This window comes from Pleurodeles waltl, chromosome 6, assembly GCF_031143425.1.
Source record: "Pleurodeles waltl isolate 20211129_DDA chromosome 6, aPleWal1.hap1.20221129, whole genome shotgun sequence".
Taxonomy (NCBI): Eukaryota; Metazoa; Chordata; class Amphibia; order Caudata; family Salamandridae; genus Pleurodeles; species Pleurodeles waltl.
This window is the reverse complement of record NC_090445.1, coordinates 1,408,998,267-1,409,023,677: the sequence shown is the minus strand read 5'-3', so window position 1 is coordinate 1,409,023,677 and position 25,411 is coordinate 1,408,998,267. Positions and strand designations below refer to the sequence as shown.

Sequence of the window (25,411 nt, the reverse complement as noted above, 5' to 3'; positions counted from 1 at the left end):
CCGGCCACGGCCCCACTTTTGGCGGCCAAAGCCGGAGGAGATAATGAGAAAAACAAGGAGGAGTCACTGGCCAGTCAGGACAGCCCCTAAGGTGTCCTGAGCTGAGGTGACTCTGAATTTTAGAAATCCTCCATCTTGCAGATGGAGGATTCCCCCCAATAGGGATAGGAATGTGACCCCCTCCGCTTGGGAGGAGGCACAAAGAGGGTGTAGCCACCCTCAGGGCTAGTAGCCATTGGCTACTGCCCTCCCAGACCTAAACACACCCCTAAATTCTGTATTTAGGGGCTCCCCAGAACCTAGGAACTCAGATTCCTGCAACCTAAGAAGAAGAGGACTGCTAAGCTGAAAAACCCTGCAGAGAAGACGGAGACACCAACTGCTTTGGCCCCAGCTCTACCGGCCTGTTTCCCCACTTCTAAAGACACTGCTCCAGCGACGCTTTCCCCAGGGACCAGCGACCTCTGAATCCTCAGAGGACTGCCCTGCTCTAGAAGGACCCTGAACTCCCGAGGACAGCGGCTCTGTTCACCCAAGACTGCAACTTTGTTACAAAGGAGCAACTTTAAAACAACTGTGTTTCCCGCCGGAAGCGTGTGGCTTGGAAGCGTGTGGCTTTCTACTCTGCACCCGACGCCCCCGGCTCGACTTGTGGAGAACAAACACTTCAGGGAGGACTCCCCGGCGACTGCGAGACCGTGAGTAGCCAGAGTTGCCCCCACAGCGACGCCTGCAGAGGGAATCCCGAGGCTCCCCCTGACCGTGACTGTCTGTTTCTCCGATCCCGACGCCTGGAAAAGACTCTGCACCCGCAGCCCCCGGGACCTGAAGGATCCGAACTCCAGTGCAGGAGTGACCCCCAGGAGGCCCTCTCCCTTGCCCAGGTGGTGGCTACCCCGAGGAGCCCCTCCCCCCCCCCCCCCCCCCCTTTCCTGCCTGCATCGCTGGAGAGACCCCTTGGTCTCCCATTGATTTCTATTGCTAACCCGACGCGTTTTCGCTCACTGCACCCGGCCGCCCCGTGCTGCTGAGGGTGTACTTTCTGTGCTGACTTCTGCCCCCCAACCCCCCCCCCCCCCCCGCCCCCGGTGCCCTACAAAACCCCCTTGGTCTGCCCTCCGAAGACACGGGTACTTACCTGCTGGCAGACCGGAACCGGGGCACCCCCTTCTCCATTGAAGCCTATGTGTTTTGGGCACCACTTTGACCTCTGCACCTGACCGGCCCTGAGCTGCTGGTGTGGTAACTTTGGGGTTGCCTCTGACCCCCCAACGGTGGGCTACCTTGGACCCAAACCTGAACCCCGTAGGTGGTTTACTTACCTGCAAAAACTAACTAACTCTTACTCCCCCCAGGAACTGTTGAAAATTGCACTAAGTGTCTAGTTTTAAAATAGCTATATGTGATTTATATGAAAACTGTGTATGCTATTTTGATTATTCAAAGTTCCTAAAGTACCTACCTGCAATACCTTTCATTTGAAGTATTACATGTAAAATTTGAACCTGTGGTTCTTAAAATAAACTAAGAAAATATATTTTTCCATACAAAAACCTATTGGCCTGGAATTGTCTCGGAGTGTGTGCCTCATTTATTGCCTGTGTGTGTACAACAAATGCTTAACACTACTCCTTTGATAAGCCTACTGCTCGACCACACTACCACAAAATAGAGCATTAGTATTATCTCTTTTTGCCACTATCTTACCTCTAAGGGGAACCCTTGGACTCTGTGCATACTATTCCTTACTTTGAAATAGTGCATACAGAGCCAACTTCCTACAGCTTGTATTTTTTTTCCACAGTCTCCTTTGGTTCTCTTAAATCTGTTCTTAATGCACTTGCACATCTGCGGGTTGTTTCAACCTTACGCAGTATTGCTAGCGCATCATTCAAACATGAATATCCATCCATTCATAGTCCCTCTTGTATTGCTGGATTAAAGGTATGCATCACTACTTGATTCCGTATCAGATCCTCCAGCAAAATACCATATGCGCAATATGATCCAAGTTTTTGTTGTTCGCTGACATACTCCTCAGTTGACTCAGACTTCTGTTGTTTTCTTTGAACATTTTTTCACCTGGTTATACCCATGCAGACTTTCTAAATTGATTAATGGCACAGTAAAGGCATTATCACCTCCTCCTAGATTCATTTTTTCTATTTGATAAAATTTTTTTTAGCCCCCTTTGAGCTTAACGAGTGCAAAAGAAAGCGAGTTTTATGTTCCAGTATAATTTTTCCATCCAAGTCCACAGTTTCTATGTAATTCAAAAAGTGCTCTTTCCACTCATTCCACCTCATGAGTGGTTCTGATCCCGCAGGCCAGAAAGCTTGTGGAGGGCATAAAGCAAAAGTGTGACTCGTGTTTTTATATATATCTATCAAAATTGCTGTTACATATAAGGTGTGCCTATCACTGCTTAAAAATGACTCCTCAGTATGTGCTTCCATCTTGTGTTATGCACTTTCTGTCCAGGTGTACCTGTCTCCGCTCACAACTTCACTCTCCAAGGTATCAGCACTCAATATTATTTAAAATAGAAATAATCCCAAAGTTTCAAAATGGCCGCCACAACGAAACGTAAAATTTCTGCAGGAAATCAGCATTGTGATCCGCAATACGTGACGTCCTCGGCAGTCTACATTTGTGCCCGCAGTAACAAATCACGCGCAGACGCTCGCACTCCCCACTAAATGCGTGTGTAACCAACTGTAGAACTTGCAACAGCAACGTTGTACAGTTCTTCAGCTGTCACCACCATAAGCGGTAACTACATAAAACTGTCATCCAACACTGAACCACTGTGACTTGTCAAGAATAAATATCCTGCAACCTCCTGCACCTTAATCATCATCATCTCCTCCTCTTCATTTTTTTTTTTTTTTTAAATCATTTTCATCTGGAACACTTAATAAGGGGGGGGGGGGGGGTGAAAGCTGGAAATTTGTAGCTTTTTAAAGTGCATGGTGAGGCTTTTTATTTTGGGTTGGTGAACCGGTTAATGTATCCCTTTCAGTACACTTGGGTCAGCCCATTATGTATTGTTTGTTGGCTTTTTCATCAATCTTGCTTGCTTTGCTTATTCAAAGGTTTTCTTAAACTTATTGTGAGTACTTTTGACCTTTTCTTTGATCATACCATGCAAGTGGATGTGTTTCTTGCTTTCCCCCATGTGCTGCTTCCCCATACCTTTCTTCGACCCTGCTCTCTTGCTTCCCACTGCTCCCAGCTCATCCTCAAAAGCGCAGTGGTGGGTAAATATTCAACAGTTTTGACTAAAGAGCAGGTTTTATCAGTAGTATCAAGTTTTTCCACTTGTGTAAAAAAAACACACAAAAAAAGTGGGCCATGGCACACGGGCAGCATTTTGTGGAAAGTAAATGGATCATGTAGAACAGTCTTTTCAATTTTGGTTCAAGCTTTTATACCTGAACTTTGAAAAGAAAAACCATTCTGTTTCTAAAAATATATAAAGCAAGTAGTTTAGTTCTTCTTTTCGCAGTCCCTCAAGACTTACTTGTTTTTCCGCCAGTATTTTCAATTGTCTTTTTTTTTTAACAATACTTTATAAGCCGTAACTGGCTTAGTCCGTATCTTCCCATTCTCAATAAATAGAGTTTATAAAGTGAAGACCTGTCGGCTTTCCTAGTCTAGTGCCTGATGCTACTTCTCTGACTTATGCCATTTCCGTATTTTACAGAAACATGAAGGAGCGAAGTGCAAGGGGCAGCTTCTCATATTTGGAGCTACAAACTGGGACCTTATTGGCCGAAAAGAAGTGCCTAAGCACCAAGGTACAGTTTACTGGCCCATTGGAGCATATGTCTATGGTACTGCTGTACTCCTGTTCTTTGATTTTGGCACAAATGGTCACGGTGGTGGTGGTGGTGGTGGTGGTGGGGGGGGGGGATTGTGTCTTTACTTTCTTTTTTTTTTTTTTTTTCTTTTTACCATATTTGTAGCCACTCAAGGCCCTTGACTTTGCTTTAGTGCCACTTTGACACTATGATACAAATGTTAGTTCTGAGCTCAACAATATTTGCAGTGAACATTTTTGCTATATGTTTCTGAGTTACACAACCCTGGCTACAAATGAACATGCCCCTCTTGGGCAGGGCCCTGTTAAATGCACAACATGTCTACTTTCTATAGTATGCAATTAAGAGGATGCAAAGTATAAGTATTTCAATATGATCAACTGAATGTTGGGCTGGGGAGTTGAGGTATAGGAGGAGCAGTGAAACAAGATAACCAAAAGAAACTGAGATAAATACGAGAATGCAAGCTGTTAAAGCTCATACTTTAATAAGTAAAAAACATGCTGTTTGTCACATTTGAAAGTGGGGAACGCAAAACAGTGGAGGTGAACGTTTCTCTGAGCCAGTTATGTTTTTTTTTTTTTTTTTCCCGCTGTGCCGCCTTCTAGCTTTTGTGCTACAGCATTTCTGTGCCCCCACCTCCAATTGTCTTGTGCGCTGCTCTGAGAATTTAGGACACCCTCATTATGTACTAGTGCTGCCCTATGCATGCAGTCTATTACTGGTGGGATGACCATAAATTTAGACCACTGCAGTTATTGGTGGCTGCTGTTCTTTTTTTGTAGTAAGTGGCAGGTACCAAATCATCCGTGTCCTCGTGCTATGGGTGCATGTGTTTTTGGCAAGAGACTGATACGAGTTGTTCATTTTGAACTGAAAGGTATCCTTAATTTGTTATGTAATACCCTTCATGGTTTTCTTATGGTCTTTTCCTTTTCCTTAGCTGCCTACCGAAACCTTGGTCAGAACTTGTGGGGACCTCACAGGTATGGCTGCTTAGCTGGTATCCTAGTACGGACAGTTGTGTCTGGTCCTGTTGCGGCGCACAGTTTGCTTATCACTACTGAGGGCAAGCTGTGGAGTTGGGGTAAGTGTGATGATGATGATCTTTTCCTGTGTGCGAAACTTCTTCCTTCTTTTTATTTTTTTTATTTTTATTTTTTTATTGCTTTCAGAAGAGACCTAATCAGTTTTTTCGGGGTGAGCTGTTCCTTTTAGTTAATGTCCTTGATTGATTTACGTATTGCTGTTTATGGTGGGCAAAAAATGGGCTACTGCCAGAATAATTAAAAGTGGATGACATTAATTAAAGCAATCCATCACTTTTTTCTTTTGCTCCTCTGTAACCTAAAGCAAGAACCTTTCATTTGTCCTCCGTTTCAAAATGCTAAAAGAGCTACACTTTTTAAGTCCTACATGTTTTGGGCTAGGGCACACGTACACCTCTCGTCCTCAGCTTTTAGACTTTAGCACCTTTTAATCCAAATGAAGAAGAAGGTGGTCAGGTGCTAAATACTTAAGAACTTCTATTTAACGAGTTTGAAAGTGCAGTCTATTCCTGTTTATTGCTCTAGAAAGTAATTTGACAGTTTAGTATGTATACGTTTTGAAATGTAATTAGAGTCTGTGAGTGAGAGACAGGCAGCATTTGCAGATTTTGTGTGTAGATGAATGCTCATTATTATTTAGCAAAAGTGCTTGACCCTGTGTTTCTGGTTGTAGGCCGTAATGAAAAAGGACAACTGGGGCATGGAGACACGCAACGAGTGGATGCTCCAAAACTCATTCAGTCACTGAGTGCTGAAGTCATGGTGTCGGCAGCCTGTGGGCGTAACCATACTTTGGCATTGACAGGTAACTTTGATGGATTGGAGAAGTTGTGGTCTGGCAGTAATATTTAAAGTAGTTTTATTGATGCTGTTAAACGGGATACAGGAGGATTGCTGGACTGGCAGTGAGTGGATGGAGTACCGAAAATGTTGCAGAATTTATTTTGGGCGGGGAGGGGAGTTAAAGGGACGCTAGGGCGGCTGAACTATGCACATTATTGGGCTTTAAGGATCTGGTATACCCAGAATGTCAGTTTTCAGCCCTGGCCGGTTCTAAACAGATTCTCTGCTGCATCCCATAACAAGCTGTATGGATTTTGAGCCTGTATGGAATTATGACCTTTGAACAAGGGTTGATGGGCCTACATCAGAGGGTACCTCAATTTTTTGGTTGTGTACTAATGCCTGCAAACAGCTGTAACACACACACATACACACCATTTTAAAGGGCACACAGAAACCCATCTTGAGGTAATCTGGTGGTTGTGCTCACAAGCTAGATCCAAATTAGGGCTTGGAAGAGTGGACGGTGTGATGGATAACTAGCACACACTGTATTGTGGTAAACTAGGGTTTAAATGTATTGCTAGAGTTAATGTTTTATGCTGCTCTACATCAAAGGCTAGTACGCAGTAGGAGGGAGAGCGCATAAAACTGAGGTGCAGTCACCAAGGAGAGTAAACTGTCTGCTCAGAGTGTTGGACTAAGCTAATCATGCTAGTTTATTTGCTAATAAGTGGCTGCCGGTGTAACATAGGGAAATATTTCCATATCCTAGACGTTAGAAATTGGGTCTCTAGTTGGAAGTGGTTTGTAAATTGTTCAAGTGTGCACCACAATTCTAGTCGGGGGTAACTCATTTATACTTCCTAAATTAACCTGTGCTCGCCCTCTGGTAGCCTTGGTAAAGAGCAAAACAAAGTATTTGTTCAGCACTTAAATTACAGTACCACAGTGAAAACACCACAAGAAGACTCCACACCAGTTTAGGAAAAACGGGGATTTTTATATAGTTAAACTTGGACCCAAACGTCAAAAATCCATTTACTTTTGTTTAGGTTATCACGGTTCAAGTGTAGTATTGAAACTCACAGTGCCTTAAAAGATACAGGTGCTATTTTTCATGTAGTTACAGTAAGTCCCCCCTCCCCCCCTTCTTACAGGAGTACTAGAGAGGCTCTCGTAATGAAAATTCCAGTGTGGTCTTTGGAATGGCTTACAGGGTTGAGGTGGAATAGGGAGGCGGGTGGGTGCAGGGGGAGGGTGCAATTCTCAGTTTACTCTGGACCCTCGAGATTGGAAGTCAATGTGGAGCAGAAACACACAGCAGGTGGCCCAGAGCTTCGGCGCAGGGTCTCGTTGGGTATGCATGGAGGCTGAGCAGTCAGCCTGCTCCCCTTACTCAGAGTACCTTTACAGAGTCTGTACGGTCGGATGATGATGTCACATGCAAAGCTTGATTAATGAAGAAGCGCTACATGCACTACCTTTGAAAGAAGTGCTACCTGCGCTTGTACGAAAGTACCCCTTTTGGTCTAGTTACCCTTCCTCTTTTTGCCTGATATTGATGCTGAGTTGACGGAGTGTGCTGGGATCCCGCTAATCAGGCCGCAGCACCAGTGTTCTTTCCCAAAACTGCACCATTGTTTCCACAATAGGCACACTGCTACGGCTTTACAAGACCTAAGACTGGGTGCACTATATCACAGGTGAGGGCATGCCCCTACAGTATCCAAGTCCGTTCTTAGATGATGTAAGTGCAGTGTGGCCATATTAAGTACATGGGCTGGGAGTTTGTCATGATCCATGATGGCTTCACTGAAGACTGAGAAGTTTGGTTTCATACTTCTAAGCACAATAAAACCACACTGATGCCAGTGTTGGATTTATTGCAAAATGCACACAGAGGGCATCTTAGAGATGCCCCCTGTATCTTACCCATCCCTTTAGTGCAGGGCTGACCATTCTGTGCCAGCCTGCCGGTAACAGACAAGTTTCGGACCCCATGGGGTGATAGCCTTTGTGCTCTCTGGGGTCCGAAACCAAGGCTGCTCTGGGTGGAAAAGTGGAGGTGCTTCACACCTCACCTGCAGGAACTGCAACACTTACAGTGAGCCTCAAAGGCTCAGACCTCCTGTTAAATTGCCCCAGACCTCCTGTTACATTGCCCCAGGGCACCCCTGCTAGTGGAGATGGCAGTCCGGACCAAGCCCCGCAAGTCTTGTCCACTCTCCACTCTGCACTCAAAGCCCATGGCCAGCGTCCAGGTGGACCATCGGTCTAGAGAAGGTCCCCAGACGATTCTGACCTAGGGTCCATCCTGGGTTCACTCCTTCTGGCCACCACTGCGACAAGAAGACCTGCAGCCTTAACCCGTAGGCTCCCCTTGACTGCACCAGATCCAACGAAGATTCTCGACGCCTAAAGGTACCCCTGCCGCCCTTGGGGAATCCAACTGACCTGCCCAGCCTTTGGATTTCCGGAACCAACAACCCCCCCCCCCCCCCCCCCAACCCCCCCAACCCCCCCACCCCCTCCTCCTCCCAAAAAAAAGACCCAGGCTGCAGCATCTTTGTGTCCCCCGGGGTTCCCTCATTGTTTGGTGAATGAAGAAGCGTTCACATGCTCTGAATTTGGTGAAGAGAGAATCGCTCACCGCTCCGTCAGAGGGAACGTGTCATGCACTCTGAGCAGTCAGATGCAGGGCTCCTTGTTGAGATGCACTGCTGCCGGACTCATGGGTGAAAGTCTCACAGTAGTTGTGCGTAGGTGAAATCTTTGATGGCCCTGAGATTTCCAACTGGAGGCCACCCGGCAATCCCATGGAGTTAATTGAGTAACAGAGGCAGCAGGCCAACACAGCAGAGCAAATAGCACAGTGGCAGTCTCTTCTGGCAGCTTCTCCTCAGGACCCAAAAGTGAACTGATTTGGTGGGTCTGGGGTCCAGTAATTATTCTTAAACATCTTTGAAGTAGGGGAGCCTCAAAAGAGGCCTTTGAAGGTCACAGTGTCCTTTCCTCCTACCTCCATCCCCCCCAGCTCCACACTCTGCAGGGTGGTTTGCAGCTCTTTGTGTGAAGAGAGGCACAAACCTATTCAGGTATAGATGTAGGCTACTCCCTCCCATCTAGCCAGGAATGTCCATCAGCCAGGTGATAGAGGATGCACAAAGTTCAACTGTCATCTATCCCGGAAGTGTATTCAGAGAGACACAAAATGGTTAAAGTAAGAAAATGCCATCTTTCTAAAAGTGGCATTTTTGACCTATATTCTAGAATTGAACTTCAACATAAGTTGTGATTTTAAATTGTGAGTCCAGTGGCATGAAGCCCCATGTTTGTCTCCCCATTTGGAAATTACGCTTACAAAATGTCATCGTTTTTCACTACCTCGACACGTTAAACTAAGACTACATGCTCAGCTTTGCAAAACATTGCACCGTGCCCTTGATACGAACCAGGGCCTACCTTAGGAGTAATAAAAAGGATGATTTGGGTCTGGCAAGTGTGTGTGTACACTTGCCAGGTTGAAATGGAAGATTAAAACTGCACCTATAGGCTCTACAGGGGCAGGCCTGAGGCAGGCTTGAAAGGCTACTGTAGTGGGTGGCACAATCAGTGCTGTAGACCTACAAGTAGCATTTGATTTGCAGGCCCTGGACACACACAGTGAACTTAACTAGGGACTTACAAGTAAATCAAATATGCCAGTTGTTGTTAAGTCAAATGTTACCATGTTTTGAGTACAGAGCACCTGCATGTTAGCACTGCTTAGCGGTAAAGTGCACAAAATCCTTAAAGCCAAACAAACATACCTCAGAAAAACAGATAATCACTTGGCAAAAAGTAAGGGGATACCACATCAAGGATCCCAGATATAACACTAAATATGAAAGAACGTTGCTGTGGGTCCTGGATTCCTGAAGAGGCTTCTGATTGATTCTGCAGTATTTGGGACAGCTGAGGTGATCCTAGTTGGAGATTGAATTCCTTGCGTTTGAAACTCGCAAATATTGTTTATTTTATTTATTTTTCTCGCATGTGTAGTGGAATTGGGTTTGCTCCGCTGTCTTTGGGGGGTGGGGGAGGGGGGACTTAACTAACCAGGACTGTGATTGGTCAGGCAACCTAATTACCTTAATGATGTTGGTACTGAGAGAAAACCATTGAAGGGGCCACTGGCGGTGGTCTTGAAATCAACTTTGCCTAGCAGAGCATCCTGTGTCTGGAGCTCGCCTATATGATCCAAGGAATACTTGTGCTGCAGGGTATTCTATTCTGCTTTTTATTTTTTTAAATGTTATTATTCAGGGTAGACTTATATTAAGCAGAGAAGGGCAGAGTTGCTTGAACTTTCGTACCTGCTTCTGTATTGAATAAGCAAAAATTCACCGGCCCCTTCGTGTATCCCCCAAGAGTTGTTGACAGGCTCTGGAGACAGTGCTGTGCAGGATGCAGTCAGGCTCCAGATCAGACTTTAACATTGCCTCGCTGCTGAAAAGGCAGTCTTACCTTGTTTTTGCTTTCCTGCTAATTAACGAAAAGTGTGTTCGAGGAATGTGTGCCTGTAGGTACACATACTCTATATACTGCTGTCATCGAATGTTGGGTCTGGAGTTGCACAAGTTGTATTTCTTCGAAAAGCTCTTTCAAAATCGAGAGGTAGGGGGACTCCTCCTCTTGGTGATAATGCTCATGGGTATCGACTCCATACGACTGGATTGTTTTCTCCTTGCCGCCTAGTTCGGATGTGTGTGTCTTCGCTCAGTTTTCGACTCCACCACAATTCGATCTTCGGTTCCACGTCCAATTCCTTCCGTCGGTGTTGTTTCCGTTTGCATTTTCCCATCTGCACATTGACAAACCTCGCTGGTTTGATCCTGTTCTCCTGCAGGAGCCAACCTTCGCTCTCCAACTCAGTTTTCAACAATGCCTAACTGGTGATGGAATGCGCACCTATCTGATAGAGACTTCTAGTTGCAGATTCCTTATCTTGGAATTTTCCCCAGGCGTCAGTATGGATCTGGAGATTTCTTGAGCAGTACCCCTGCGCGCCGTTAGGTGGCATCGGTCAACCCCGCGTCTTTTGTTGGCATTGTGTTCGCTGGATGTAACATCAATGATTGTTTATAGTCGCTACCCCTGTGCTCTGACATCAATTATTTTCTTTCCGCCCCAGCCTACGTGCAGTTCCAAAGAAGAGCTACCCCATAGTAAGTTTTTGACTGGCCTTTTCGACTTTGTCAAAGTTGTTTGACATTCTGGTGTTTTAATGTTGTCATGGAAGAGCGGCTTCAAGCCCTGAAACTCCTGTCATCCGATGTCTGTAACAGATCAGCACCCCATGTATCTTTGGTGTTTGGAGCGCGACCACAACCCCTAAGATGTGCTCCCGAGTGCTGGGGCATGAAGTGGCCCAGCACTCTGCTCTGCATCGCTCCTGGTCTCGGTCAAGAGAAAGGTACAGAGACCGCTCGCAGATCCCACACTCTGTCGTCCTATTTTAAATCTTTGGGATGCTCGGGCAAGCATAAGAAGTCGTCGAAGTAGAACAAGCGTTCTTTGGCTTCACCTGGTCGGATGGTGCGACGCGGGAAAAGGAACATCGTTGCTCTAGGCTTCCGTCCTTGGAGCCTTCTTCTGGGTTAGATCCACGCCCCTCCCCAAGTTTCCTGGAGCAGGAGCCACCCCTGCCCATTTCCATGAGTTCTGTGGAGCCATGCGCCTCATCTTCGGGTAGTCCGACCCTGCCAGTGCACCTTCAGGCCTCACGGGAGTCCTGCATGGGCCCCCTCTGGTTCTGTGAAGGTGGCTTTGGCCCCAGCTCTGGCAGGCACACCGGGGATCTGTCTCCGGATCTGCACCAGCGTCTGTTGTGCCACTGCAGCCTTCCCTGCTGATGGTGCCGATGTCTACGCTCTTGATGCTGCCCGTGGTTGGTGTCAGTCCCATACTTCTTTTTGACTCCTACAAGGGCCTGACTGTCTTAGCTAGACTGGAATCTTGCTTCCTAGGTCGGAGCCTGACCCTTATTCTTATGGGTACGGTGACAATATGGAGAGGTCGCTGGACCCTTTAGAATACCAGCTTGATGGACCCCCATGGACTGGGCTCAGGACCTTGGTGACGCCAGTGGTCTAGACACTTCCCCTGATGCTGGCATGCTTTCTCCCCCTACCGTGGCTACGGAGGAGAGTGCGTCTTATTCAGTGGTGGTGAGGAGAGCAGCCGAAGTCCTGGGCTTTGAGCTGCCTTCAGTGGTTGTCAGAACCAACATCATGACTGAGGAGCTTCAGCCTGGGGCTTCCTCTTCAGAACCCCTTTTGCACTTTATTGAGGCCCTCACTGACGTGCTGGGGACTTGGTTAAAACTCAGCAGGGGGCTCCTGTTAATAGGATAGCCGCCTTCCACCATAGGCCTGCACCTAATGACCCACTGTTTCTGACCCAGAACCGCACCCTGAGAGCTTGGTTACCTAATCCTCTACAGACTCATTACCTTCTGCACCCCATATAGTGAATCCAACAGACTGGATAAGCTTGGGAAGAAAATGTTTTCTTCCTCCACTCTGATAAGACCACATGCTTATTGGGCCATTACACTCATACTTTATGGGACATGGTTGCACAGTTGCTGCTACAGGTCTCAGGAGAGGCCCAGGCTCTCTTCCAAGCTGTGGCTGATGGGAGAGACTCAGTGAAGTTCACAATATGATGATCGGATTCAACTGACTCAGTGGGTAGATCGGTTGCTATCACAGTGGCCTTGAGGTGCCATGCTTGGTTGAGGACTCCTGGCTTTTCAGGGGAAGTCCAAGCTGTGGTTATGGACATGCCCACGATAGCACCCGCTCTTCGGAGTCAAAGCAGACTACGTTTGAGCGCATTAAGGAGCCTTGGACTGCGGCCCGGTCACTGGGCGTTGCAGCTGTCTGTCCACCCCACCCCCTCCCTCTTTAGTCTGCTTTTTGCCCCTTTTGTGGCTACGGAAGGGGTGACCATCCACATCCCATTTCCCTCCAGCCACCATGCTGCCCTGCCTCTGTGTGTCCAGGGACTTGGGGAATCCAACGCCCTCGTGGATCAGGGGGCCAGAAGTTGGCCCAGTCCACGACCATCCTGCTGCAGTCTCCAAACCTTTCTAATCTGGCGCTTCCGCCATCAAGGACCAGTTGGAGGCAGGATTCGCCATCGCCTACCCCATTGGGAATCCATCTAGTCAGGCAAGTGGGTTTTGCAGATAGTCCGAAGGGGCTACTCCGACCCCTTTGAGACTGCCCGTCCATCCAAGCCACCATCCTACGATCAAATGACAGAGGATCACCTGGCACTTCTCTGCAAAGTGATTATGGCTCTTGGCCAAGGGAGCCACAGAGAGGGTACCTGTGCCAGAAGCAGGTTGTATTTGTTCCTGCTTTCTGGTGCCCAAAAAGGGACAAGGGCCCCTGCCTTATCCTAGACCTTTGATCCCGCAGTCTGTTCCTCAAGAAGTTCGGAATGCTCACAAACGTTCAGATTCTATCTGCCATGGACTCAGTAGACTGGATGGTAGCGTTGAACTTGCAGGACGCATATTTCCATATTCCAGTCCTGCCTGCCCCCAGACGTTACTTGTGGTTCTCGATAGGCCAGGAGCATTTTCAGTATACCTTGGTCACCAAAGTTATGGTGGTTGCAGGTTCAGGGGTTTCAGTCTTCCCCTACCTCGATGACTGGCTGTTAAGAGCGGGCTCGTCCCAGGTTCACATCTCCCACCTCCAGCCTACGACAGCTCTTCTGCCTATGGTGGGGTTCACTATAAACGTGCCAAAGTCACACCTCCCTCCCTCTCAGACGCTCCCTTTTTATTGAAGCTCTTCTGGACACAGTGCAGTTTTGGGCCTGTCCTCCCAAGCGGCGTATCCAGGATATTCAGGTTATGAGACCGATATTTCAGCCTCTATCCTGGATTTGGGTGAGAATGACCGAGACTCCTGGGTCTCATGGCCCCCTGCATCCTGCTAGTGGCATATGCGGGCTCTGTAGCCATCGCTTCTGCCCGCAGGATGAGTGAACTGCAGGCCCTTGCCCCAAAGCCACCTTTAATTTCTGTCTATCCTGACAAGGTGGTGCTTTGTACCAGGGCTTCATTTTTAGGTCAAGCGTGCAAGTGCTCTGACATGTTGTAATCTCTATGTGGGCTTTTAACCATGCCCATCACGATCACTCATCCATGGGCTTGCCTTTCAAAAATCCTTTATCATTGGTAAGTACTTTACATTTGTCCCTTTCTGGGGCGGTTTTGTTACCGCCTTGGAACCTGTAGGAAGTTGGCTCTGTATGTACTATTTCAAAGTAAGAAATAGCATGCACAGAGTCCAAGGGTTGCCCTTAGAGGTAAGATAGTGGCAAAAAGAGATAATTCTAATGCTCTATTTTGTGGTAGTGCGGTCGAGCAGTAGGCTTATCAGAGGGTAGTGTTAAGCATTTGTTGTACATACACACAGGCAATAAATGCGGAACACACACTCTGAGACCATTCCAGGCCAATAGGTTTTTGTATAGAAAAATATATTTTCTTAGTTTATTTTAAGAACCACAGGTTCAAGATTTACAATCAATACTTCAAATGAAAGGTACTTTACTTAAGTAAGTAAACCACCTACAGGGTTCAAAGTTGGGTCCAAGGTAGCCCATCGTTGGGGGTTCAGAGCAACCCCAAAGTCACCACACCAGCAGCTCAGGGCCGGTCAGGTGCAGAGGTCAAAGTGGTGCCCGAAACACACAGGCTTCAGTGGAGAATGGGGTGCCCCGGTTCCAGTCTTCCAGCAGGTAGGTACCCGTGTCTTTGGAGGGCAGACCAGGGTTTTCTTTTTTTGGGCACTGGAGGGGGGGGGGGGGACGGGGGACAAGTCAGCACAAAAGGTACACCCTCAGCCCCACGGGGGCGGGCGGGTGCAGAGTGCAAACAGGCGTCGGGTTTGCAATAGGTTTTAATGGGAGACCCAAGGGTCTCTTCAGCGAAGCAGGCAAGGGGGGGGGGGGCTCCTCTGGGTAACCACCACCTGGGCAGGGGAGAGGGCCACCTGGGGGTCGCTTCTGCACTGGAGGTCGGATCCTTCAGGTCCTGGGGGCTGCGGGTGCAGTGTCTTTACCAGGCGTTGGGTTCTTAGAAGCAGGCAGTCGCGGTCAGGGGGAGCCTCTGGATTCCCTCTGCTTGCGTGGCTGGGGGGGAGTGGGGGGGCTCAGGGGGATCAACTCTGGCTACTCACAGGGTCGCAGTTGCCGGGGAGTCCTCCCTGTAGGGTTGTTTCTCTGCAGGTCGAGCCGGGGGCGTCGGCTGCAGAGTGCAAAGTGTCACGCTTCTGGCGGGAAATGTGGAGTCCTTTTAAAGTTGTTTGTTTGTTGCAAAGTTGTTTCTTCTCTGGAGCAGAGCTGCTGTCCTCTGGAGTTCTTGGTCCTTTTAGATGCAGGGTAGTCCTCTGAGGCTTCAGAGGTCGCTGGACCCTGGGGAACGCGTTGCTGTTGCAGTTTTTCTTGAAGTGGGGAGACAGGCTGGTAGGGCTGGGGCCAACGCAGTTGGTGTCTCGGTCTTCTCTGCAGGGCTTTCAGGTCAGCAGTCCTTCGTCTTCAGGTTGCAGGAATCTAGTTTCCTAGGTTCTGGGGAGCCCCTAAATACTGAATTTAGGGGTGTGTTTAGGTCTGGGAGGGCAGTAGCCAATGGCTACTGTCCTTGAGGGTGGCTACACCCTCTTTGTGCCTCCTCCCTGGGGGGGGGGGGGAGACATCCCTAATCCTATTGAGGGAATCCTCCAAAACCAAGATGGAGGATTTCTAAAGGCAGGGATCACCTCAGCTCAGGGCACCTTAGGGGCTGTCCTGACTGGTGGGTGGTGACTCCTTGTTTTTCTCATTATCTCCTCTGGACTTGCCGCCAAAATTGGGGGCTGTGTCCAGGGGGCGGGCATCTCCACTAGCTGGAGTGCCCTGGGGCATTGTAACACGAAGCCTGAGCCTTTGAGGCTCACTGCTAGGTGTTACAGTTCCTGCAGGGTGGAGTTGTGAAGCACCTCCACCCAGAGCAGGCTTTTGTTTCTGTCCTCAGAGAGCACAAAGGCCCTCACCACATAAGGTCAGAAACTTGTCTCTCAGCAGCAGGCTGGCACAGACCAGTCAGTCCTGCAATGAACAATTGGGTAAAATACAGGGGGCATCTCCTAAGATTTTTTTTAATAAATCCAACACTGGCATCAGTGTGGGTTTATTATTCTGAGAAGTTTGGTACCAAACTTCCCAGTATTCAGTGTAGCCATTATGGAGCTGTGGAGTTCGTTTTTGACAGACTCCCAGACCATATACTCTTATGGCTACCCTGCACTTAAAATGTCTAAGGTTTTGCTTAGACACTGTAGGGGCATAGTGCTCATGCACCTATGCCCTCACCTGTGGTATAGTGCACTCTGCCTTAGGGCTGTAAGGCCTGCAAGAGGGGTGACTTACCTATGCCACAGGCAGTGTGAGGCTGGCATGGCACCCTGAGGGGAGTGCCATGTCGACTTAGTCATTTTCTCCCCACCAGCACACACAAGCTGGCAAGCAGTGTGTCTGTGCTAAGTGAGGGGTCCCTAGGGTGGCATAAGACATGCTGCAGCCCTTAGAGACCTTCCTTGGCACCAGGGCCCTTGGTACCATGGGTACCAGTTACAAGGGACTTACCTGGGTGCCAGGGTTGTGCCAATTGTGGAGACAACGGTACATTTTAGGTGAAAAAACACTGGTGCTGGGGCCTGGTTAGCAGGGTCCCAGCACACTTCTCAGTCAAGTCAGCATCAGTATCAGGCAGAAAGTGGGGGGTAACTGAAACAGGGAGCCATTTCTTTACACTTGGGAATGTTGATAGTGCCATAGTACCCCATGCACGACTAAGCATATGTGTAAGGAAATGCCTCCTTGGCATGTTTGCCCCCTGACTTTTTGCCTTTGCTGATGCTATGTTTACAATTGAAAGTGTGCTGAGGCCTGCTAACCAGGCCCCAGCACCAGTGTTCTTTCCCTAACCTGTACTTTTGTATCCACAATTGGCAGACCCTGGCATCCAGATAAGTCCCTTGTAACTGGTACTTCTAGTACCAAGGGCCCTGATGCCAAGGAAGGTCTCTAAGGGCTGCAGCATGTCTTATGCCACCCTGGAGACCTCTCACTCAGCACAGACACCCTGCTTGCCAGCTTGTGTGTGCTAATGAGAACAAAACGAGTAAGTCGACATGGCACTCCCCTCAGGGTGCCATGCCAGCCTCTCACTGCCTTTGCAGTATAGGTAAGACACCCCTCTAGCAGGCCTTACAGCCCTAAGGCAGGGTGCACTATACCATAGGTGAGGGTACCAGTGCATGAGCACTGTACCCCTACAGTGTCTAAGCAAAACCTTAGACATTGTAAGTGCAGGGTAGCCATAAGAGTATATGGTCTGGGAGTCTGTTTTACACGAACTCCACAACACCATAATGGCTACACTGAAAACTGGGAAGTTTGGTATCAAACTTCTCAGCACAATAAATGCACACTGATGCCAGTGTACATTTTATTGCAAAATACACCCCAGAGGGCACCTTAGAGGTGCCCCCTGAAACTTAACCGACTATCTGTGTAGGCTGACTAGTTCCAGCAGCCTGCCACACTAGAGACATGTTGCTGGCCCCATGGGGAGAGTGCCTTTGTCACTCTGAGGCCAGTAACAAAGCCTGCACTGGGTGGAGATGCTAACGCCTCCACCAGGCAGGAGCTGTAACACCTGGCGGTGAGCCTCAAAGGCTCACCCCTTTGTCACAGCACCGCAGGACACTCCAGCTAGTGGAGTTGCCCGCCCCCTCCGGCCCGGCCCCCACTTTTGGCGGCAAGGCCGGAGAAGATAATGAGAATAACAAGGAGGAGTCACTGGCCAGTCAGGACAGCCCCTAAGGTGTCCTGAGCTGAGGTGACTCTAACTTTTAGAAATCCTCCATCTTGCAGATGGAGGATTCCCCCAATAGGGTTAGGATTGTGACCCCCTCCCCTTGGGAGGAGGCACAAAGAGGGTGTACCCACCCTCAGGGCTAGTAGCCATTGGCTACTAACCCCCCAGACCTAAACACGCCCTTAAATTTAGTATTTAAGGGCTACCCTGAACCCTAGAAAATTAGATTCCTGCAACAACAAGAAGGACTGCCTAGCTGAAAACCCCTGCAGAGGAAGACCAGAAGACAACAACTGCCTTGGCTCCAGAAACTCACCGGCCTGTCTCCTGCCTTCCAAAGAACTCTGCTCCAGCGACGCCTTCCAAAGGGACCAGCGACCTCTGAATCCTCTGAGGACTGCCCTGCTTCGACGACGACAAACTCCCGAGGACAGCGGACCTGCTCCAAAAAGACTGCAACTTTGTTTCAAGAAGCAGCTTTAAAGAACCCTGCAACTCCCCGCAAGAAGCGTGAGACTTGCAACACTGCACCCGGCGACCCCGACTCGGCTGGTGGAGAACCAACACCTCAGGGAGGACCCCCGGACTACTCTACGACTGTGAGTACCAAAACCTGTCCCCCCTGAGCCCCCACAGCGCCGCCTGCAGAGGGAATCCCGAGGCTTCCTGTAAGGAAATGCCTCCTTGGCATGGTTGCCCCCTGACTTTTTGCCTTTGCTGATGCTATGTTTACAATTGAAAGTGTGCTGAGGCCTGCTAACCAGGCCCCAGCACCAGTGTTCTTTCCCTAACCTGTACTTTTGTATCCACAATTGGCAGACCCTGGCATCCAGATAAGTCCCTTGTAATTGGTACTTCTAGTACCAAGGGCCCTGATGCCAAGGAAGGTCTCTAAGGGCTGCAGCATGTCTTATGCCACCCTGGAGACCTCTCACTCAGCACAGACACACTGCTTGCCAGCTTGTGTGTGCTAGTGAGGACAAAACGAGTAAGTCGACATGGCACTCCCCTCAGGGTGCCATGCCAGCCTCTCACTGCCTATGCAGTATAGGTAAGCCACCCCTCTAGCAGGCCTTACAGCCCTAAGGCAGGGTGCACTATACCATAGGTGAGGGTACCAGTGCATGAGCATGGTACCCCTACAGTGTCTAAACAAAACCTTAGACATTGTAAGTGCAGGGTAGCCATAAGAGTATATGGTCTGGGAGTCTGTCAAACACGAACTCCACAGCACCATAATGGCTACACTGAAAACTGGGAAGTTTGGTATCAAACTTCTCAGCACAATAAATGCACACTGATGCCAGTGTACATTTTATTGTAAAATACACCACAGAGGGCACCTTAGAGGTGCCCCCTGAAACTTAACCGACTATCTGTGTAGGCTGACTAGTTTTAGCAGCCTGCCACAAACCGAGACATGTTGCTGGCCCCATGGGGAGAGTGCCTTTGTCACTCTGAGGCCAGTAACAAAGCCTGCACTGGGTGGAGATGCTAACACCTCCCCCAGGCAGGAATTGTCACACCTGGCGGTGAGCCTCAAAGGCTCACCTCCTTTGTGCCAACCCAGCAGGACACTCCAGCTAGTGGAGTTGCCCGCCCCCTCCGGCCAGGCCCCACTTTTGGCGGCAAGGCCGGAGAAGATAATGAGAAAAACAAGGAGGAGTCACTGGCCAGTCAGGACAGCCCCTAAGGTGTCCTGAGCTGAAGTGACTCTAACTTTTAGAAATCCTCCATCTTGCAGATGGAGGAGTCCCCCAATAGGGTTAGGATTGTGACCCCCTCCCCTTGGGAGGAGGCACAAAGAGGGTGTACCCACCCTCAGGGCTAGTAGCCATTGGCTACTAACCCCCCAGACCTAAACACGCCCTTAAATTTAGTATTTAAGGGCTACCCTGAACCCTAGAAGATTAGATTCCTGCAACTGCAAGAAGAAGGACTGCCCAGCTGAAAACCCCTGCAGCGGAAGACCAGAAGACGACAACTGCCTTGGCTCCAGAAACTCACCGGCCTGTCTCCTGCCTTCCAAAGATCCTGCTCCAGCGACGCCTTCCAAAGGGACCAGCGACCTCGACATCCTCTGAGGACTGCCCCTGCTTCGAAAAGACAAGAAACTCCCGAGGACAGCGGACCTGCTCCAAGAAAAGCTGCAACTTTGTTTCCAGCAGCGTTAAAGAACCCTGCAAGCTCCCCGCAAGAAGCGTGAGACTTGCAACACTGCACCCGGCGACCCCGACTCGGCTGGTGGCGATCCAACACCTCAGGAGGGACCCCAGGACTACTCTGATACTGCGAGTACCAAAACCTGTCCCCCCTGAGCCCCCACAGCGCCGCCTGCAGAGGGAATCCCGAGGCTTCCCCTGACCGCGACTCTTTGAACCTAAAGTCCCGACGCCTGGGAGAGACCCTGCACCCGCAGCCCCCAGGACCTGAAGGACCAGACTTTCACACGAGGAGTGACCCCCAGGAGTCCCTCTCCCTCGCCCAAGTGGAGGTTTCCCCGAGGAATCCCCCCCTTGCCTGCCTGCAGCGCTGAAGAGATCCCGAGATCTCTCATAGACTAACATTGCAAACCTGACGCCTGTTTCTACACTGCACCCGGCCGCCCCCGCGCTGCTGAGGGTGAAATTTCTGTGTGGACTTGTGTCCCCCCCGGTGCCCTACAAAACCCCCCTGGTCTGCCCTCCGAAGACGCGGGTACTTACCTGCAAGCAGACCGGAACCGGGGCACCCCCTTCTCTCCATTCTAGCCTATGTGTTCTGGGCACCACTTTGAACTCTGCACCTGACCGGCCCTGAGCTGCTGGTGTGGTGACTTTGGGGTTGCTCTGAACCCCCAACGGTGGGCTACCTTGGACCAAGAACTAAGCCCTGTAAGTGTCTTACTTACCTGGTTAACCTAACAAAAACTTACCTCCCCTAGGAACTGTGAAAATTGCACTAAGTGTCCACTTTTAAAACAGCTATTTGTGAATAACTTGAAAAGTATACATGCAATTTTGATGATTTGAAGTTCCTAAAGTACTTACCTGCAATACCTTTCGAATGAGATATTACATGTAGAATTTGAACCTGTGGTTCTTAAAATAAACTAAGAAAAGATATTTTTCTATATAAAAACCTATTGGCTGGATTTGTCTCTGAGTGTGTGTACCTCATTTATTGTCTATGTGTAGGTACAACAAATGCTTAACACTACTCCTTGGATAAGCCTACTGCTCGACCACACTACCACAAAATAGAGCATTAGTATTATCTCTTTTTGCCACTATCTTACCTCTAAGGGGAACCCTTGGACTCTGTGCATGCTATTCCTTACTTTGAAATAGCACATACAGAGCCAACTTCCTACACTTCCCCTGACCGCGACTCTCTGAAACCCGACGCCTGGAAAAGACCCTGCACCCGCAGCCCCCAGGACCTGAAGGACCGGACTTTCACTGCAGAAGTGACCCCCAGGAGTCCCTCTCCCTTGCCCAAGTGGAGGTTTCCCCGAGGAAGCCCCCCCTTGCCTGCCTGCAGCGCTGAAGAGATCCCTTGATCTCTCATTGACTTACATTGCGAACCCGACGCTTGTTCTAACACTGCACCCGGCCGCCCCCGCGCCGCTGAGGGCGAAATTTCTGTGTGGGCTTGTGTCCCCCCCGGTGCCCTACAAAACCCCCCTGGTCTGCCCTCCGAAGACGCGGGTACTTACCTGCTGGCAGACTGGAACCGAGGCACCCCCTTCTCTCCATTGAAGCCTATGCGTTTTGGGCACCTCTTTGACCTCTGCACCTGACCGGCCCTGAGCTGCTGGTGTGGTAACTTTGGGGTTGCTCTGAACCCCCAACGGTGGGCTACCTTGGACCAAGAACTGAACCCTGTAAGTGTCTTACTTACCTGGTAACACTAACAAAAACTTACCTCCCCCAGGAACTGTGAAAATTGCACTAAGTGTCCACTTTTAAAATAGCTATTTGTGAATAACTTGAAAAGTATACATGCAATTGAAATGATTCAAAGTTCCTAATGTACTTACCTGCAATACCTTTCAAACAAGATATTACATGTTAAATTTGAACCTGTGGTTCTTAAAATAAACTAAGAAAAGAGATTTTTCTATAACAAAACCTATTGGCTGGATTTGTCTCTAAGTGTGTGTACCTCATTTATTGTCTATGTGTATGTACAACAAATGCTTAACACTACTCCTTGGATAAGCCTACTGCTCGACCACACTACCACAAAATAGAACATTAGTATTATCTCTTTTTACCACTATTTTACCTCTAAGGGGAACCCTTGGACTCTGTGCATGCTATTCCTTACTTTGAAATAGCACATACAGAGCCAACTTCCTACATTGGTGGATCAGCGGTGGGGTACAAGACTTTGCATTTGCTGGACTACTCAGCCAATACCTGATCACACGACAAATTCCAAAATTGTCATTAGAAATTGATTTTTGCAATTTGAAAAGTTTTCTAAATTCTTAAAAGACCTGCTAGGGCCTTGTGTTAGATCCTGTTTAGCATTTCTTTTAGAGTTTAAAAGTTTGTAAAAGTTTGAATTAGATTCTAGAACCAGTTTTAGATTCTTAAAAAGTATTCCAAGTTTTAGAAGCAAAATGTCTAGCACAGATGTGACTGTGGTGGAACTCGACACCACACCTTACCTCCATCTACAGATGAGAGAGCTAAGGTCACTCTGTAAACTAAAGAAAATAGCAATGGGCCCCAAACCTACCAAAGTACAGCTCCAGGAGCTTTTGGCAGAGTTTGAAAAGGCCAACCCCTCTGAGGATGGCAACTCAGAGGATGAAGATAGTGACTTGGAGGGAAATTCCCCCCCTCCAGTCCTACTTAGGGAGAGCAGGGCTTCTCAAGCCCTGACTCCACAAATAATAGTCAGAGATGCAGGTTCCCTCACAGGAGGGACCAACAACTCTGAAATCACTGAGGATAACTCCAGTGAAGAGGACATCCAGTTAGCCAGGATGGCCAAAAAATTGGCTTTGGAAAGACGGGTCCTAGGCCCATCTCTTGTCTTTCCCTCTCTATGGCTAGGATCTATCAATGGTGGCAGCAACATAAATAGGGTCAGAGATTCTCCTGACATGTTGAAAATCCCCAAAGGGATTGTAACTAAATATGAAGATGGTGATGACATCACCAAATGGTTCACAGCTTTTGAGAGGGCTTGTGTAACCAGAAAAGTGAACAAATCTCACTGGGGTGCTCTCCTTTGGGAAATGTTCACAGGAAAGTGTAGGGATAGACTCCTCACACTCTCTGGAAAAGATGCAGAATCTTATGACCTCATGAAGGGTACCCTGATTGAGGGCTTTGGATTCTCCACTGAGGAGTATAGGATTAGATTCAGGGGGGCTCAAAAATCCTCGAGCCAGACCTGGGTTGACTTTGTAGACTACTCAGTAAAAACACTAGATGGTTGGATTCAAGGCAGTGGTGTAAGTAATTATGATGGGCTGTACAATTTATTTGTGAAAGAACACCTGTTAAGTAATTGTTTCAATGATAAACTGCATCAGCATCTGGTAGACCTAGGACCAATTTCTCCCCAAGAATTGGGAAAGAAGGCGGACCATTGGGTCAAGACTAGGGTGTCCAAAACTTCCACAGGGGGTGACCAAAAGAAAGGGATCACTAAACCTCCCCAGGGGAAAGGTGGTGAGACAGCCAAAAATAAAAATAGTCAAGAGTCTTCTACAGGCCCCCAAAAACCTGCACAGGAGGGTGGGCCCAGAGCCTCTTCACAAAACAATCCTGGGTACAAGGGTAAAAACTTTGATCCCAAAAAGGCCTGGTGTCGAAACTGTAGTCCGTCTGGACACCAAACTGGAGACCAGGCCTGTCCCAAGAAAGGTTCCACTCCAAACTCCAATCCAGGTAACACTGGAATTTCTAGTCTCCAAGTGGGATCAACAGTGTGCCCAGAGCAAATCAGGGTCCACACTGAAGCTACTCTAGTCTCTGAGGGTGGGGTGGATTTAGCCACACTAGCTGCCTGGCCTCCTAACATGCAAAAATACAGGCAGCAGCTCTTTATTAATGGGACAAGTGTAGAGGGCCTGAGGGATACAGGTGCCAGTGTCACCATGGTGACAGAGAAACTGGTTTCCCCTGGTCAATACCTGAGTGGAAAAACGTATACAGTCACCAACGCTGACAATCAGACTAAAGCACATCCCATGGCAATGGTAACTTTAGAATGGGGAGGGGTCAATGGCCTGAAACAGGTGGTGGTCTCCTCAAACATCCCAGTAGACTGTCTGCTTGGAAATGACCTGGAGTCCTCAGCATGGGCTGAGGTAGAACTAAAAACCCATGCAGCCATGCTGGGTATCCCTGAACTGGTGTGTGTAAAAACAAGAGCACAATGCAAGGCACAGGGTGAAAAAGTAGAGCTGGAGTCTGGAAAAATGGCCCAGCCTACCAAGAGAAAAGGAAAGTCAGTTGGGAAACCAACTGCAACACAGTCAGAAAAAGAGAACCTCTCTTCTCAGGAAGAAGTTCTGCCCTCTGAGGGAACTGAGCCTTTGGAGCTTGAACCTTATCAGGTTGAGCTCTTAGGCCCAGGGGGACCCTCAAGGGAGGAGCTGTGTAAGGGACAAGGAACCTGTCCCTCTCTTGAAGGCCTTAGGCAGCAAGCTGCTGAAGAGTCCAAGGGCAAGAAAAATGGAACACATAGGGTCTATTGGGAAGATGGACTCCTGTACACTGAGGCCAGAGACCCCAAACCTGGTGCCACTAGGAGAGTGGTAGTGCCTCAGTCGTTCAGGGAGTTCATTCTGACCTTAGCCCATGATATTCCCCTTGCTGGGCATTTGGGACAAACCAAGACGTGGGAGAGGTTAGTCAACCACTTCTACTGGCCCAATATGTCCCAGAAGGTTAAGGAGTTTTGCCTCTCCTGCCCCACCTGTCAATCCAGTGGTAAGACAGGTGGGCACCCAAAGGCCCCCCTCATTCCACTTCCAGTGGTGGGGGTCCCCTTTGAAAGAGTGGGTGTGGACATAGTTGGTCCACTGGAACCTCCCACAGCCTCAGGAAATATGTACATCCTAGTAGTAGTGGATCATGCTACTAGGTATCCTGAAGCTATTCCCCTTAGGTCGACTACTGCCCCTGCAGTAGCCAAGGCCCTCATAGGTATCTTTACCAGAGTGGGTTTCCCTAAGGAGGTGGTGTCTGACAGAGGTACCAACTTCATGTCAGCATACCTAAAACACATGTGGAATGAGTGTGGAGTGACTTACAAATTCACTACACCATACCATCCACAAACTAATGGCTTCGTTGAGAGGTTCAACAAGACATTAAAAGGCATGATCATGGGGCTCCCAGAAAAACTCAAAAGGAGATGGGATGTCCTCTTGCCATGTCTGCTTTTTGCTTACAGAGAGGTGCCACAGAAGGGAGTAGGATTCTCACCCTTTGAACTTCTGTTTGGTCACCCTGTAAGGGGACCACTTGCTCTTGTTAAAAAAGGCTGGGAGAGACCTCTTCATGAGCCTAAACAAGACATAGTGGACTATGTACTTGGCCTTCGCTCTAGAATGGCAGAGTACATGGAAAAGGCAACCAAAAACCTTGAGGCCAGCCAACAGCTCCAGAAGTTTTGGTATGACCAAAAGGCTGCAATGGTTGAGTTCCAACCAGGGCAGAAAGTCTGGGTTCTGGAGCCTGTGGCTCCCAGGGCACTCCAGGACAAATGGAGTGGCCCTTACCCAGTGCTAGAAAGGAAGAGTCAGGTCACCTACCTGGTGGACCTGGGCACAAGCAGGAGCCCCAAGAGGGTGATCCATGTGAACCGCCTTAAGC

General features: G+C 48.8%; 1 protein-coding gene across 2 annotated transcripts in view; it reads left to right on the top strand.

Annotated features, from left to right (window-relative positions):
• RCC2 (regulator of chromosome condensation 2) overlaps positions 1-25,411 on the top strand; it is a 333,593-nt gene that overhangs the window by 30,422 nt on the left and 277,760 nt on the right. For both annotated transcript variants that reach the window (XM_069240760.1, XM_069240759.1), the window contains exons 3-5: positions 3,707-3,800; positions 4,768-4,911; positions 5,547-5,678. In XM_069240760.1, coding sequence (XP_069096861.1) covers positions 3,707-3,800; positions 4,768-4,911; positions 5,547-5,678 — 370 coding nt within the window. The remainder of the gene's footprint in view (positions 1-3,706; positions 3,801-4,767; positions 4,912-5,546; positions 5,679-25,411) is intronic.